The 15,427-nt window shown below is 31.4% G+C and overlaps 2 protein-coding genes across 5 annotated transcripts; one reads left to right on the top strand and one right to left on the bottom strand.

Moving 5' to 3' along the window:
- Positions 1–1,191: 1,191 nt before the first annotated feature.
- On the top strand, positions 1,192–5,626 carry LOC125049682 (cAMP-dependent protein kinase type I regulatory subunit). Of its 4 annotated transcripts, none has more exons than XM_047649094.1 (7): positions 1,192–1,469; positions 2,032–2,193; positions 2,301–2,501; positions 3,324–3,543; positions 3,704–3,826; positions 4,142–4,316; positions 5,476–5,626. In XM_047649094.1, the coding sequence occupies exons 1-7, from the start codon at positions 1,296–1,298 to the stop codon at positions 5,558–5,560; spliced, it is 1,140 nt and encodes a 379-aa protein (XP_047505050.1). In that variant the 5' UTR covers positions 1,192–1,295; the 3' UTR covers positions 5,561–5,626. The 4 variants fall into 4 exon arrangements, with proteins under 4 accessions (XP_047505050.1, XP_047505051.1, XP_047505052.1 ...); XM_047649095.1 differs by having other exon boundaries at positions 2,038–2,193; XM_047649096.1 differs by lacking the exon at positions 1,192–1,469 and adding an exon at positions 1,625–1,806.
- Positions 5,627–7,037: 1,411 nt separating this feature from the next.
- LOC125049679 (ATP-dependent DNA helicase Q4) lies at positions 7,038–11,094 on the bottom strand. Its single transcript, XM_047649088.1, has one exon. The coding sequence runs from the start codon at positions 10,974–10,976 to the stop codon at positions 7,077–7,079; it is 3,900 nt and encodes a 1,299-aa protein (XP_047505044.1). The 5' UTR covers positions 10,977–11,094; the 3' UTR covers positions 7,038–7,076.
- Positions 11,095–15,427: the final 4,333 nt, after the last annotated feature.

Below are 15,427 nucleotides of genomic sequence, written 5' to 3' on the forward strand. Positions count from 1 at the left end.
TAAAAAAAATTACTCAAAACGTAAATGATGTAAACTTCTTACATGAAACTAAATATTTTACTGTTAATTCAGCTTGTTAAAACCTTATATTCTTTAAAGGTTTTCTCTTATTTCAGTAAAAAAATGTTAAAATAAGCGTAAAAAGTTTTCAACCAATTATTATTGTTTACCACATGTATTCATTAATGAGGTTGCTAACTCTTTTCAGAACAATTTTTTTAACACTGACTTAGCGCACTCTGCTGATGCATTTGATAACTAATTCACGTTCCAATTAAGCTTCAGGATTATGCGGCATTGTGCGGCACTGAGTCGCATTATGCTCTGTAATTGGAAAACGCACTGTATGTAAATCAAACGTTTAAAGTGTTGAATTATAGAAAAACAAATATAATGAGAGACATATAGTATCATCTTTACTTCTAACAATGTTTTTTTATGGATACTTAAGTACTGAAATTGGCACTGAATTGATCCCAAATAAAATTAAACATAAAATTTATCCCAATTTACACATTAAAAGATCACTTATTTATCAATTTGCAAACTTACTGATTATAGTTGATTGTATCTTTGTTATATTTGTAAAGCCCATGTGGAATTTCACCCTCCAATTATACGAGACCTCGTACCGCAATTTACGAAACAACAAATATAAAAATAACGCTTAACTATATTTTTAAGATTTAAGAAATATTTTTTTTAATATTATCTCTTTTCTTTTATTTATATTTTATGAAAATTTCGTGATTGACTTCTTGAAGACTAATTAAATTACCTAACGGATAATTTTTTTCGCATTGTTCTCATTCTAAGCTAAAGATGAGGAATATTCTTTGTAATTTGTAAACGAGATGTTTTTTATACGGTAGTGAGTCATGTAATTTTTTAAAAATATATATATATATATTTATATTACGTAGTAACGTTGCATCACAACGTAGATTACGTATTTTTGTGTTTGTTGCCCACTTGTTGTAATTTCAATACTCAATATTATTCGTTTGTTGATAAATTTTCAGAGAATTTAATTTTTACTTATTATTAACTTGTATATTTGAGCATTCCCATTTAATCCAAAGTTACCCACACAAAATTGTTCTAGTAATTCTAGTATTAATCCGTAACGTTTACAAACTATGGATTATTCTGTGCTATTGGAGTTAGACTTTCTGTGGCTTACAGTCAATGACAGATTAAAACTGTGGAAAAATCAGAAAGTGAAACAAAAACGAATACAAAACATTAGGAGTAAATTAGAGATGAAGTCTGTTTAATTTTTAAAGTATGCAGCGATGATTAAAGAAATGGATTCCATAGAGGAGCAACAATGTTTGAATCAATGTGAAAACTATATTCAAAGTCACAATATTCAAATATTATTAAAAAATTGTATCGTCCAACTTTGTCTAAATAGGCCTGATGATCCCGTGACATTTCTTCGCCAATATTTTCAAAAATTAGAAAGAGTGAGTTCATTACTTAATTTTCATTAAATAGGAAATAAAATGTTTATGTGTATAAATTGTTTAATAAGAACTTTAAAATTCAGTCAAAGGGCTAATACAATTTTATTAGAATTTTGACTAGACGTCTGTGTGTCCAATCAATGCTCCAGTTGACAGCTGCTGAGACTCAAAATAGATTTGCAAGATTCCACAAAGTTGGCCTTTATTTAGACTACAAATATTGAGTTAACTAAATTTAATATCTACGTAATTTTTCACACTTGCGTAGCTCGTCATTCCAGCAACGTCTCCTTTACGTAAGACTACTACATTAAATATCTTCTGATTCTTAAAAATGGTGAGAAAAATAATGCTTTGAAGTAGATTCTTAGTTCCAAGCTCCCAATTTTTATATAAAGTTTCTACACATTAGAATTATTTTTACAATATTTTCTACTATTATTATTGTTTAACTCTGACAATTTAATAAGCTTTAGAATTAGCTTTTATATATTTCTAGCAGCCCACATTTACACAACAGAATGATTTTTTCTATTATTATACATTTCACTTTATTTTTAAGGAACAGGTTAAGGCAGCAGCTGCTGCTGCAGCAACATCTGAAGGTGAAGCAGATGGAGAGCTGTCACCACTGCCAGTACTTGGAGGCCAATTGCCTCGAAGACGTGGTGGGATCAGTGCTGAGCCTGTCACTGAAGAAGATGCTACTAGTTATGTCAAAAAGGTGAGTTTAGTTTTTTTGTAGAAATAGAATATTATTTAGTACAGAATCTTATTTTTATATAGGAAAACATGTTCTATGTGAAAATAAATTAAACTTATATTATGCAGGTGGTGCCAAAAGACTATAAGACTATGGGTGCCTTATCTAGAGCAATAGCATCCAATGTGCTCTTTACACACTTAGATGAATCAGAAAGAGCTGATATGTTTGATGCAATGTTTCCTGTGCAATGTCTTGTTGGTGAAACGGTAATACAACAAGGTGATGAAGGGGACAACTTCTACATTATAGATTCAGGTGAAGTCGAGGTGAGTTTCACTTCAATTGGAGTTGCACTGCTGTTGGATTTCTGAGACAGATATATAATATTCCTGTGCGAATAGCACAAAAAGGGCAACAGTTAGTTTATTTATTGAAACTTTCAACAAATAGCCCTTACTTTAGCCCTTTACTTATTAAATTGTGATTCTTATTGTTTCTTTTGCTACACAATAGTATACTTAATAATTATACTTTTAGGTACTTAAGTAATTAATATTAAAATTAAATTGTTTACTATGGAAATTAAGTATTGTTTACTTCTAAAATACTGTAGAATATTTATATTCTGAAGCTGTGGATTCCAATTTCTTTTCATCTGTTACCTGGCACTGACAAGTCTTATAGGATATATTTAATATTATTTAAGTAGTGTAACATTTTGAAAAAAGTTCTTAACACACCACCTAAGTCAGTTTTGTAAGTTTACAATTTTAAAACATCTAATTGTAAATATAATTAAATCGTTTATCTAATACAATAAAATCTGTGGCGCCTTTTTAGGTCTGCGCCTCATTTTTCTGTATATGTTTCATGATCATTTGTTAATCTAATAGGCAAGTAGGTGATCAGCTTCCTGTTCCTGACACGCCGTCGACGTTTTCGGTCTAAGGCAAGCCGGTTTCCTCACGATGTTTTACTTTACCGGTCGAGCGAATGTTAAATACGCACATAGAAAGAAAGTCACACACACAGTGCACAGCCGGGGATCGAACCTACGCCCTCGGGGATGAGAGTCGCACGCTGAAGCCACTAGGCCGACACTGATCTGACATATTAACGCAGTTTTAATTTCTGATCATGGATTTCAGGTATTGGTAAATGGCGAAGTAGTAACAACTATAGGAGAAGGAGGTAGTTTTGGTGAACTGGCACTTATCTATGGTACACCACGCGCAGCGACGGTTAGAGCCCGTACTCCATTAAAGCTTTGGGGCCTCGATCGGGATTCATACAGAAGAATACTTATGGGTTCTACAATAAGAAAACGACGCATGTATGACGAATTTCTATCGCGGGTATCCATTCTTGGTATGTATGGAGATATTTTATCCATGCCTATTGTAGATATATTATTTAAAAAAAAATAACTTTTCATTATCAGTAAAAGGAATTTCACATATGCATTGAACCTGAGAAGTCTACTAAAAAAATGAGTCATGCCTATACATAACCACTAATGACATTTCAGAAAGTCTCGAAAAATGGGAGCGCCTTACGGTGGCAGATGCTCTTGAACCCGTATCCTTTAATGATGGTGAAATAATTGTGCGGCAGGGTGAACCAGGAAATGATTTCTATATTATTGTAGAAGGTTTGTTTATTGAAATACAGTATTAATTTTAGATTGGATTTTAAAATTCCTAATTACATTGTTACATCTTTCAAATCTTACAGAACAAACACAACAGATTTTAGTATGTGTTATGCCACATTATCACAAATCCCAAACGAAATTTGCTTATAAGTTTAACTATGAATAAAAATAATTTTGTTTATTTTAGTAAAATTTGAATAATGTAATTTTGTATCAATAGTTTTTACTAGAATTATAATTTTCTTAATGTACAATGATTACGTCTTTAATGATTAATTTTATGCCCGTGAGCTAAAATAATTTGAAACACAGGTACAGCTGTAGTACTCCAGCAACGTGGTGGTGAAGCAGAGGGTGCGGCAGTGGAAGTCGGAAGACTCGGGCCGTCGGATTACTTCGGCGAAATCGCACTTCTACTGGACAGACCGCGCGCAGCGACAGTTAGGGCGGATGGACCACTCAAATGTGTTAAACTGGATCGAGCTAGGTATGGCATGATATTTATTAACAGGTGCTAGACCAAACATTGGTATGAAACATTTGATTAGATTTAAAGATTGTTTTCACATTAAAACAAAGTACACTTATGAATAATAATAAAAACAAATTTGGAATACATTATATGTATAAGTGTAAGCAAATATTTGTTTAAGATTGATAACCTAACACTTATATAAACCTTACTAAACAAACAAGAGTTAGTTTTTGTTAGAATTAAGATAAAAGTGAATCAAAAAGTTTAAAGGAACTAATTTAACTAAATTTAACTGTCTACACTGACATTTTTAACTAATTAATTTTTAAAAGTAAAAACATGTTATCTTTATTACCTTATTGTTATTTACTTATTGTTTGGCGTACATCAGTTTTACAGAATTTATCGTAAATTAATTAGTCAGAGTTCACTTCACGCGTATTTATTCACACGATTATAAGTATACAGACAGAACGTAAATTTTTTTAAATGCCCGTTTTATTGCAAAAGAGTTCATATACATATAAACTCTAAATAACGACACTGAAGGGACTGTGAATATTTTGACGTCACAAAGAGTTGTCGTTAAATAGAAAGAAGAAAAATGTGTATTAGACAAAGAAAAAGTTTATTTCAGACTAGTGTTGTTATTACATAAAAAGGAATTCTTATTTGAAAACTTTTGCGTATAGTCTTTTATTTTTGTCTAACGTCTTTTACTGCACCAGTAATCATGTTTGATTTTTACTTATTTTATTCATATCTTGCTATATTGAGGCATCTTCGTGATAAAGTACGTGCAAGCAATCCCAATTTGTAAACAAAAGCACGGCTTTCTTAGAAAGTGTCATACGTACCGCACTTTCTAAGAAATCCGTGCTTTTGTTTACAAATTGCCGACAGACGAGTTTATTACGGGCTAGGAGAATAAAGCGACAGAAGGACGTACACAGCTTAGGAGTTTTAACTAATTTCGGCAAGAGGTATCCGATCAAAAGCTTCTGGTCTCTGTTGTCCGTTTCCTTATTTAACGGTGTTGCGTAAAAGGGGCAAAGGGAGTGCAATGGATATGTAACACGTATAAGTATATTGTTGTGACTGTTTTTATTTCAATAAATGTGTTCGGTAAGTTTACTGTGTGAAATACAATAATATATATTTCATTTGACAGATTCGAGCGAGTGCTAGGACTTTGTGCAGATATATTGAAACGAAATATCGCCCAATACAATAGTTTTGTTTCGCTTTCTGTATAAGTTACAAATTAATTATTGTAAATATTGCACACAGTTATTTAATTTCTATTATAACTTACAATGTTATTGCAGTTGTTTTATTTTGAGCTTATTAACTTTTTGCATTTGATGGAAATAATTTATGCTAATTACCCCAAATAATTTATTGTAATTGATTAAGATGGAATATTGTAATTATTCAAAACTTTTAAAATGGATTTAAATGACACAAACTTTTAAATAATTGATTGAAAAGTTATATGTTTTTATATACCTGGAAGTTGTGTTAATTAGGTACTTCTCTTATTTCTGAGGCACCAAAAAATTATACCAAGTAAATGTAGGTTTTTATTGAAAGTATATTATTGCTCAGGTATAATTTTTTGATAGGAATAATAAAAGTACCTGTATCTTGTTAGGGAGCGTTCAAGTATTACGTAACGTATTTTGGGAGGGGGCGGGGGTCCTTTTGTTAAACGTTACGATGCGGGGCGGGGATTAAATTACGCGTTATTGTTAATATTTTTTTCGACTTACACCACATAATAGTAACTAAAGAGTCACTAGGTGTTCACGAAACGTTTTACTATACTTGGGTACTGAAAAACGTTACGGCAAGTTACATGAGGGAGTCAATAATCTCCAAAAATTGCGTTACGTAATACTTGAACGCTCCCATACTTCAATGTTTATGTCTTGTCTTATAAAAATTCTGTCAAACTACAAAACTGCTTTAAGTAAGATTATCATATAAATAATGATTGTAAGATAAATCTAATGTTTTTAGTGAAGAGTGAAGTTTAAAATAAGGCTAAAAACATAAAATATATGTACTTAATAACATACATATTTATAATATATTCAGTAAGCACCTGCACAATTGATCCCACATAAATATGAAATTTTCTGCTTCTTAAGCTTAAGTATCTTCTCCCTCTTAAATGACAACAGCACTGTTTTGTTGAAGAATACATACCTTACCAAATATTTTGATACCTAGTTAATATCTATAATCTTTCTAGCTATACTATCTATATTTTAAATTATTATTTACTGTTATTGCTTATATTGTAACTTTGTCGAAATGTGATAACATTCTATATAATCATTTTTAATTTCAAATCATTTGTTTTAAAAAGTCAGGTTTATATTGTTTAAAAAGGGTTATGTAAGTATATAACTGTTATTATAGATTACCTACTTATTTATGTTATTTCTGGCCAGATTGGCGCTACTATAAGTTATGATGCTATATTCCATAGCTGTTATACTAGTTATTAATAAAAACATTACAAAATATTTGTTTTATTAACGAAACATTTATCTCAAATAAGTCTTGTACGATTACTACTGAAGTTGATACGTGATCTTTGCAATCTTTTATTATGCTAACAAGAAGTAGTATAGAATGTATTATGTATGATCTTGTGATTTTAACTAACAAAGCATGTAGTGTACATTGATAAATTAATAATTAAATCTCATTAAAATATTTAAATAAGTTGTCATAATACAATTTATTTAAGATTATAATTGGTTACATTTTCATTTGAATTATTTGTTGAGTCGCAATTTTTATAATACCATTAAAATCTTCTCCTATATGTAAACGCCAATACCTGCATCGGCCCCATACTAGGGCAGGATAGTTGGGCGATGAAATCCCATGAAATATTCTTGCTATACTTCTACCCGAAAATGAACAATCCTTATATGTTGCAATAAGTGCTCTCACATCAGCTATTATTTGTTCAACATCTAGCGGACGTGGTTCAATTACTATATTGCTGGGCAAATTATCCTCTCTTGCAAAGTAGTTATTTATAATACTTTTTAATAAATCAGACTTTTCCTGAAGAGTGTTGTCTGACATATGAGATATATCACCTGTTGTTGTACAAAGTTGATTGAATGAATTATTTATTTCTTCAAGTTGATATAACATTTGTTTTTCTTGATTTAATACAATGTTATGCAAATCATCTAATAGTCCATCTAATTCAGAGGAACTAAGATCACCTTGCGCTTTAACTTTAAAGCCTAAAGTATGAAATTCAACTTTTAAAGATGATCTTTTGGATATACCATTAGAAACATTCCATTCTAAGTTTTTTAAATGGTATTTTGTCATGCCACTTTCCCAACCTAAAGCTGCAGCAACTTCTATAACATTAAATTCTAATAGACTTTGATTAACTACCTCAGTGTTTCTTTTACCTTCAATTAAGTATGCCATTGCCAGTGGTGGACTATTTTTAGCAGCTTCAAGTATTTTAATAGGGCCACCATATGAGGATATTTTACACATAGTATAAGCATTATTTAATACTTTAATATAGTGTTTTGGATGCAACTCTATGTAACACAAAAGAGTAGATATATTTTCTGATGGTAAATCAAGTTCTTCAACTGTATTTTCAATGGGTATTCCAACTTCATGTCCTTGGCACTTAAAAACTTTTTCTATATTTTCATCACTATCGTCAGAAGCTGGTGAACACTTGCAGGGAAGCAACACTTTCTGTACTAGTTTTCTTATAATAGGTCTATCAATAGAATTAGAATAAATATGTTTCAACAATTCATTTTTGTCGCTATTCCTGTTATGGCTCAGGAAAACGTGACAATATGCCGGTTTGCCATCCCGTCCAGCTCTTCCAACTTCTTGAACATATGATTCAAAACTAGGTGGCATATTATAATGAATAATACATCTTATGTCAGACTTATTTATACCCATACCAAAAGCAACTGTTGCTACTATAATTTTAAGTGTGCCATCCATGAAATGTTTTTGGATTTTTTTACGTTGAGCAGCTGACATGCCAGCATGATATGCTTCTGAAATATATGACATTCTTTTACGTTTCTTACTTTGTGGCTCCATATTAATCTTACCTGGTTGAGATAAACAGGATCTTATCACAGCAGCTATTCTCTCACACTCATTTCTTCTTATGCAATATACAATTATAGAATCAAATGAACTAAACTTTTCAGATCCCAACAATGCTACTAATGCCCTATCTTTATCTTTTTCAAAAGACATGGTCAGATATAAATTACTTGGTAGTGATGGATTTATCACAACCCCATTTTCACCATCTGGGACTTTGATATGCTCTATAACACTTTTTATTGTTGTCTTGCTGGCTGTTGCAGTAAGTCCAAGAATGCATTTAATGTTTAACTTTTCTTTCAAAACTCTACAAATCATCAAATAGCTAGGTCTAAAATTGTGGCTCCATTGAGAGACACAGTGGGCTTCATCAATGCAAACAAATGCAATTTGAGGCAAAGATTTAAATAAACCTGAAAATCCATTTGAGGTGTCACTAGAAATAAGTGCTTCGGGTGAAATTAACAATATATTAATCTGACCATCCTTTATTAATTCAACAATTTTTTGCCTCTGAGTAGGTGGTTGGTTTGTGTGTAAGCACCCTGCTTTTAGAAATTCTGGCATACTTAATACTTGATCTTCCATTAATGAGACCAGTGGAGATATAACTAATGTTATGCATTTATAATATTTACTATAAATATATGCAGGCAATTGGTAACACAAAGATTTTCCTCCTCCTGTTGATAATATGAGTAAAGTGGATAGCCCACATAATATTCTCTTTATTGCTTTTTCTTGACCTGGGCGAAATTGTTTATGACCAAACAACTCTAGCGCATTGTATAACTCTTCAGATGCATCATCAGGGCTAGAAAGAATTGGTTTGATGTAGTCCTCACTTGGTGTATCAAGCAACATTTTAAAAGTTTCTGGTATTTTACTGGCCTCATAAAGACAAGCATGCAATTCATCCTCAGTGGTGGTATTAGATGGTTTATTTACAATTTTTTCCATATCTTCGAGTGTAGGCATATCACTTTCTTCACAGTTATCATTTAAGGGAAGTAAGGCATTTTCTTTTTGACTTGTACAGTAACGGGCCATATGACCAGTAAGACCACATTTAAAACAGGTAATTTTACCAGCTTCTGGAAATTCCATACCAGAGTGTAGAGCTTTTTTATCCTTCCACAATTTTTTTTTATATGTGGAATACTTCATTGATTTCTTACCTCTAGCATAGACTTTTTTTTCTATATTAATTCTAACAAAATTTTCATTTAAGGATCCATTTTCAATCTTCTTTTCTAATTGAACTTCTAATTTACTTTTACTATTTTTTATTTCTTGATCTTGCTTGTCACTTACAAAGTCCAGAATGTCTGTAACATTAGAGTGCCTGGGAGTAATAACTTCTTTTAAACCAAAGGGTAAATATTCTGAAATGTCAGGTGGGTCAGCATTTATATTATCATTACTTGACTCTACCCTATTTTTAACTGTATTTTTTTTTTGAGATTTTTTAACTTTTAATTTTTTGCTTTGTGATATATCACTTTTATCTGTATTAATATTCATGTGTCTCTCGCTCTCAGTTGTCTTATGCTCTATCATTATTTTTCTTTTTTTGAGGGCTGGTTTTAATTTTTTTAGAGATTCATCTTCATCTTCAGATGCACTGTTTTCTACATACTCAGCACTTTTCTCAGGCAGGTTTTGAATAGTAACATTACTTAAACCTAACTTTTCATAACTTTGAGTAATACTTTTAATAGATTCTTTATTTGGTTCTGATGTACCAAGTGCTCTCTGAAGCCATCCTGAGTTTAATTGTCTCACTGAAGATGCAGAATCATTTAAGCAATTAATAGAAGTAAACATTCCTTTATTATTATTGTTCTTAGACCTTTTATTGTCAAGTACACTAGAAGTAGAACATAGGCTGCTTTCAGTTTTTTCATTATTATTATTATTATTACAATATGGACTATCAGTACTGCTAAAAATATAATTAGCCTCTGTGTTTTCTTTCAATTGACTACTTGATGAAGATAAACACAAGCTGGTATTTTGTTGTTCAAATGAGTTTTCTGAATAATTATGATTATTTGGCTGTGAAAAACTTCTAGACACAGATAACTTCCTTGGATTTCGAATGGAAAATTTTCGATTGTGAAATAATTTCTTGGATAAGTTTTCACTGAACTTAGTTTGAGTAACGTGTGGTTCTTTTGATTGTTTTACAGATAAAATTCTATCTAATTCTTTGTCAGAAGGTAACATCGGCATCGGTATTTCTTGAAAACTGTCGTCTTGTGCGGTGTCAGTCGACCATTCTGTTAACCTTAATGATTCTGGCGATTTTAGAGGCTCATCATCTATGTCACAAATGGATAATGAATTTTCAAGTGCTGCACTTTTAAGTTGAAAATACTTTTTATAAGCATATTTAATACTCGCCGGGGCTTCTTTTATATCAAACTTTGAAGGTAAACGAGAATTCTTAATTTTAAATTCATTTTCCCAATTCTTTACTATGTTTTTGGACTTCACGTAAGCTTTGTTTGATTTTATAGTATCTATAATATCCATTTTATATTAGTTTTCTTATGAATTATTAGCAAAATAAGTGTACTGTAATAAACAAGAAGGTAACAACTAACAAAACAACAGCTGCTGCTACTGCTAGCTTACGCGCCAAAACATAACGCACACAGATAATATGATACTTACGACAGAGTCGGACACCCACAGACAACGTGAATCCAACAGACTAGGAAAACTATCGCTTATCAGTTATTAATTATGAAAACAAAAATAAACTCATCAGCCCTACACCTGGATGTTTTAAATACTGTACATACAAAGTAATAAGTGCGATAAGCGTGACTCCGCCGTGGAAAATGGAAATGGTCAAGTGACTGAATGTGAGATAAAATCAATCCCTTGAATCATTTAAATATAATTAAGGACCAGTCCCAACGCGCATTTCCGGTACCTGTACTCGCTCGGCACTGTCCCAAGTGCTGGAAGACCGCTTCGATACATCCGAACTCTAAAAAAGGCGAACGCTCTGATCCGTCCAACTATCGACCAATAGCTATAACGTTCTTGTTCTCCAAAATAATGGAATCTATTATTAATGGCCAGCTCTTGAGGTATCTAGAGGGCTAACAACTGATTAGCGATTATCAGTTCGGCTCTCGTCGTGGTCGTTCGGCTGGTGACCTTCTTGTATACCTTACACATAGATGAGCAGAGGCAATTGAGTCCAAGGTTAGTTTGGATGTTCTGTATAAAAAAAACACTTTGCAAAGTGCACGGTTGTAAAATTAATAAACCGATTAATTAGCCGGTAACGAAAAACAAGGTATATTTTCTACTTTCTATAATAGAGAGGTTTTCTCAGCCAACATAGCCAGTATAATTAAAACACATTTTAAAACAGTACATCTATATTGCACTATAACATCTCACTGAGTAATTTACAAATAAACACACTACCTAAAAACAAAAGACATACATATTTAAGTACATAACCATATTTTTTCAACTCATAAGGAATTAGGTTCAACACAAAATTCAAATATCAGCCACAAATAAAACACACCAGTACATTTAATAAATGCTAAATTGATCATTAAATAGCTACCACACATATACAAAAATATAGACTCAGACCACGCAGTGACAATACTTTCAAGGTAAAGTTGTAAAAGTATGATTTCGAAATCTTAATAATGCTGTTGCCCAGCGTTGTCTAGTATTAGTAAGTGCTGCGTAAGACATAATAAATACACAAATATTATTGCTTATATTGTTTAATTACAACCATTTACCAGAATTATCGTCTAAACAACGTTTTAAGTCTTATTTGAATTTCAAAATATTTGTCACGAAATATGTACAGAATGAGCACACTAGTATTAGGGAAAATAAAATTCTACACAACATCAAATATTTGAGAATCACGTGAGAACCGAAGTATTTATACAAGCTAAACTAGTACTACATACATTTAGAGGCACGCATATTGCATCATATTGTTGGTTTTACGTAGTTTTGTTAAAGAATTTCTTTAATGAAACATTTTATCTACTTTCTACTGTGTCTATAATGTCTAGAATCGATTTCTTCGCAACAAATCATATATACTTGTTAAATCTTCCAATACAAAAACTCTGTTCAGTATTGGTACCTTTAATATTTACCATGCACACTTAACACACACATTCACGCACTTGTACATAAGATTCGGACGGTATAGTAATAAAATTTGTAAAAAAAAAAACTAGAAAAATCATAAACCCACAAAAATATTATAATAATTACTTTATAAAATAGTAATAAGGGCATTAAGTATTATCAACGAATATTTAAAAAATACAGAACAATTTTTTTACTTATAGCTATTGTGCTTCTAAATGGTCAATACTTTTTCTAGTAATATTGCCCACAGACAAACGTTAAGCAGAATCGATATAAATTTGATTGTATATTAATTATCATTTCCTTAGAGACCATAAAACCGGTGTCACCACGACCACGTTTTTGCGTCTATTAAAATATTTTATTCAAGAATCGACTACGTACACATAGTATCTGTAAAAAAATAGTAAAACTTGGGATGGGAAGTAAACGTGAAACTTCAATAACTAAAAAAAAAAGAAGTTAAAACTCGTTAAAAACATATATATATTAAAAGATAATAAATACCCTTTAATGCTTTTCAAAAACTAAAATATTAGCGTCGCCACTTCGAGACGTCGAGCTTAGGTATTTGTAAAGTGAGCGTTTCGCTCCATACATTCGACCAAAGGCATTTTCAACATTATTTATTTATTCCGTGTACGACGCACATATAATAGGTTGTACGTTATGAACAAAATTATGCAACTAATTTGACGCGGGATATTTGAGGTCCAGTCAGTGTATAGCGTTTATGTTTTAAGCGCGATAAAACCCCATAAGTTTAATATCCGCCAATATTTAAGCTGAGATTTAGATCTTGAGATCTTTATTTTTGAAGATTTGTTACATTTTTAGACAAAGTTATAAAAATGATGTCCGAATTCTTTGATCAAAATACCGCCATATATCTCATAGAACCGTTTATCAAAAGAGCATGTTATAGATTTATTATTATTCAAGAATTTTAAATAATAAAACAAAATAAGAACGATTACGTATTGGGTATGTACTAGTTGATATTCCTCAAATAACTCGTTAGTCAAAATATACCAATTATTGAAGAGAGAGAGAAAGATTTAATATGAGAGAGCGAGATATAACATATTTGGTTCCATGGGCTTGACACAAAATCAGTTGGTTTAAATGGTCACGTGACTAAGCGTGAGCGAATGTCATTCCCATCCAATGTCGATTAGCGTTAGTGGGTTGCACATGTCGAATAGTGATTTTATCTCAAGTCCCATATGTGTGAACGACTTACGCACACAGGCAAAAAACGTGTACATTTAGCAAAAATGTCTAACGCCTGAAATTTCCTTAAATCCTTGTTTAGTAGAGTTCTGTTTAATATTGCATAGCAGTCACACATATTACCTTAAGAACCACACTATGTTACATACCTAAACATAATTTTCTGACTAGACTTAAACTAGAAATAGCTATCAAAATAATACAGACGTTATAGTTCAATATTGTTTACCAAATGGTTATATAGGTTTCAAGTTATTAACAACTATAATATTGGATCCTGTTGATTAAATTTATATTAATTATTTATTTAGTCTCATACATCGGCAATTTTTTTAAGGACAGCAATGGAAAAAATGTGGATGAAATATCTAAGGCCAACTAATCTTAGTCAATAATTTTAAAGTGGTTCCGTGCAAAACAAGATTTCGTTCTAATATTCTACGTAGTCGTTAAAATTTAACACTTTGCCAACAGTAGCACTACAGTAGTCTTACCATGAGTTTGATAAAGATTAAAACGCTACCATACAAAACCACTCCGTCACGCATTTGTATGAAAACTCTTAATTTTACGCCCTGTAATAATTTTCATACAAATATTCGACGAAGACATTTTTACGTCAGTGTTTGATACTTTGTCACTCATACTGAGATCAGATCTTGATTTAGTTTTCGATCGTAATTTGCCTTGATAAGTTTTAAGAAGCTGTCAATGAATTGCTTCATAAACATAACTGCTATACAGACTAGAAATATTTTATTGTATCCATGTACAAAGATATTTTTCATTTGATTAATAGATAATGAAAGCAAACGTTCCGCAGTTACACATAAGAGGAACTTGAGCAAATAGAATTAGGTGGGATATTGCGGTGCAAAAATCTAGATTTACGCTAAAAAATACATTCATTCATAGTTTTATTTAGAGACTAAGTTCTTAATATACAAGGTCAATAAGGCGATTCTCTAAATTAATGACCAAATTGCACTGCGATGTTATGTTTACGCGTTTATTCGCTTTCTCTTGTCAGTTGACTCTTAAAGCGCTACAAGCGCATGAACCTATTTAGACTTTAATAACATATAAATAACACACACTTCGCTGCTTTATAAAAACATGAATCGCCGTTAATATATTTAAAAATAATATTCGGGAATTTGAGCTATACTATAATAACACTACTTCTGTACATTACATAGAGAACGGTAGTCTTATACATGCAATAAATCCAAGTCTCGTGAGAAGCGTACAATTGGTCAAACTTAAATTAACTTTCAGCACCACACAAATAGCGTAGTGAAAATGTGAAGCTAAAAATATATCGAAAATAGTCATTTTGAGATTCAGATTAGTCTTAATCGAATAACGCATAATGCAACTCTAAAAATTGACTATTAGCAAATACTGTATATCTGTTTTATATTGAATATAAATTTTACTTTTCGGAGGCACATGCACTATGTCCATTAATTTGCAATTCAAATAAGAAAAATATGATTTTTTTGTTTTAAGAACAAGGATTTTTGTCGTAAATTATATCATGATTGTTAACGGAAATAGTGCATATGGCAACATTCCAGGCTCATTTGCAGCATTTGTAA

The sequence above is a fragment of the Pieris napi genome, chromosome 5 (assembly GCF_905475465.1).
Source record: "Pieris napi chromosome 5, ilPieNapi1.2, whole genome shotgun sequence".
Classification (NCBI taxonomy): Eukaryota; Metazoa; Arthropoda; class Insecta; order Lepidoptera; family Pieridae; genus Pieris; species Pieris napi.

Coding starts and splice junctions, on each gene's coding strand:
- LOC125049682 (XM_047649094.1), top strand. CDS start 1,296: ATGATTAAAGAAATGGATTCCATAGAGGAGCAACAATGTTTGAATCAA. Junction 1,470..2,031: donor ATTTTCAAAAATTAGAAAGA/GTGAGTTCATTA, acceptor TTTATTTTTAAG/GAACAGGTTAAGGCAGCAGC. Junction 4,317..5,475: donor GTTAAACTGGATCGAGCTAG/GTATGGCATGAT, acceptor TTCATTTGACAG/ATTCGAGCGAGTGCTAGGAC.
- LOC125049679 (XM_047649088.1), bottom strand. CDS start 10,976: ATGGATATTATAGATACTATAAAATCAAACAAAGCTTACGTGAAGTCC.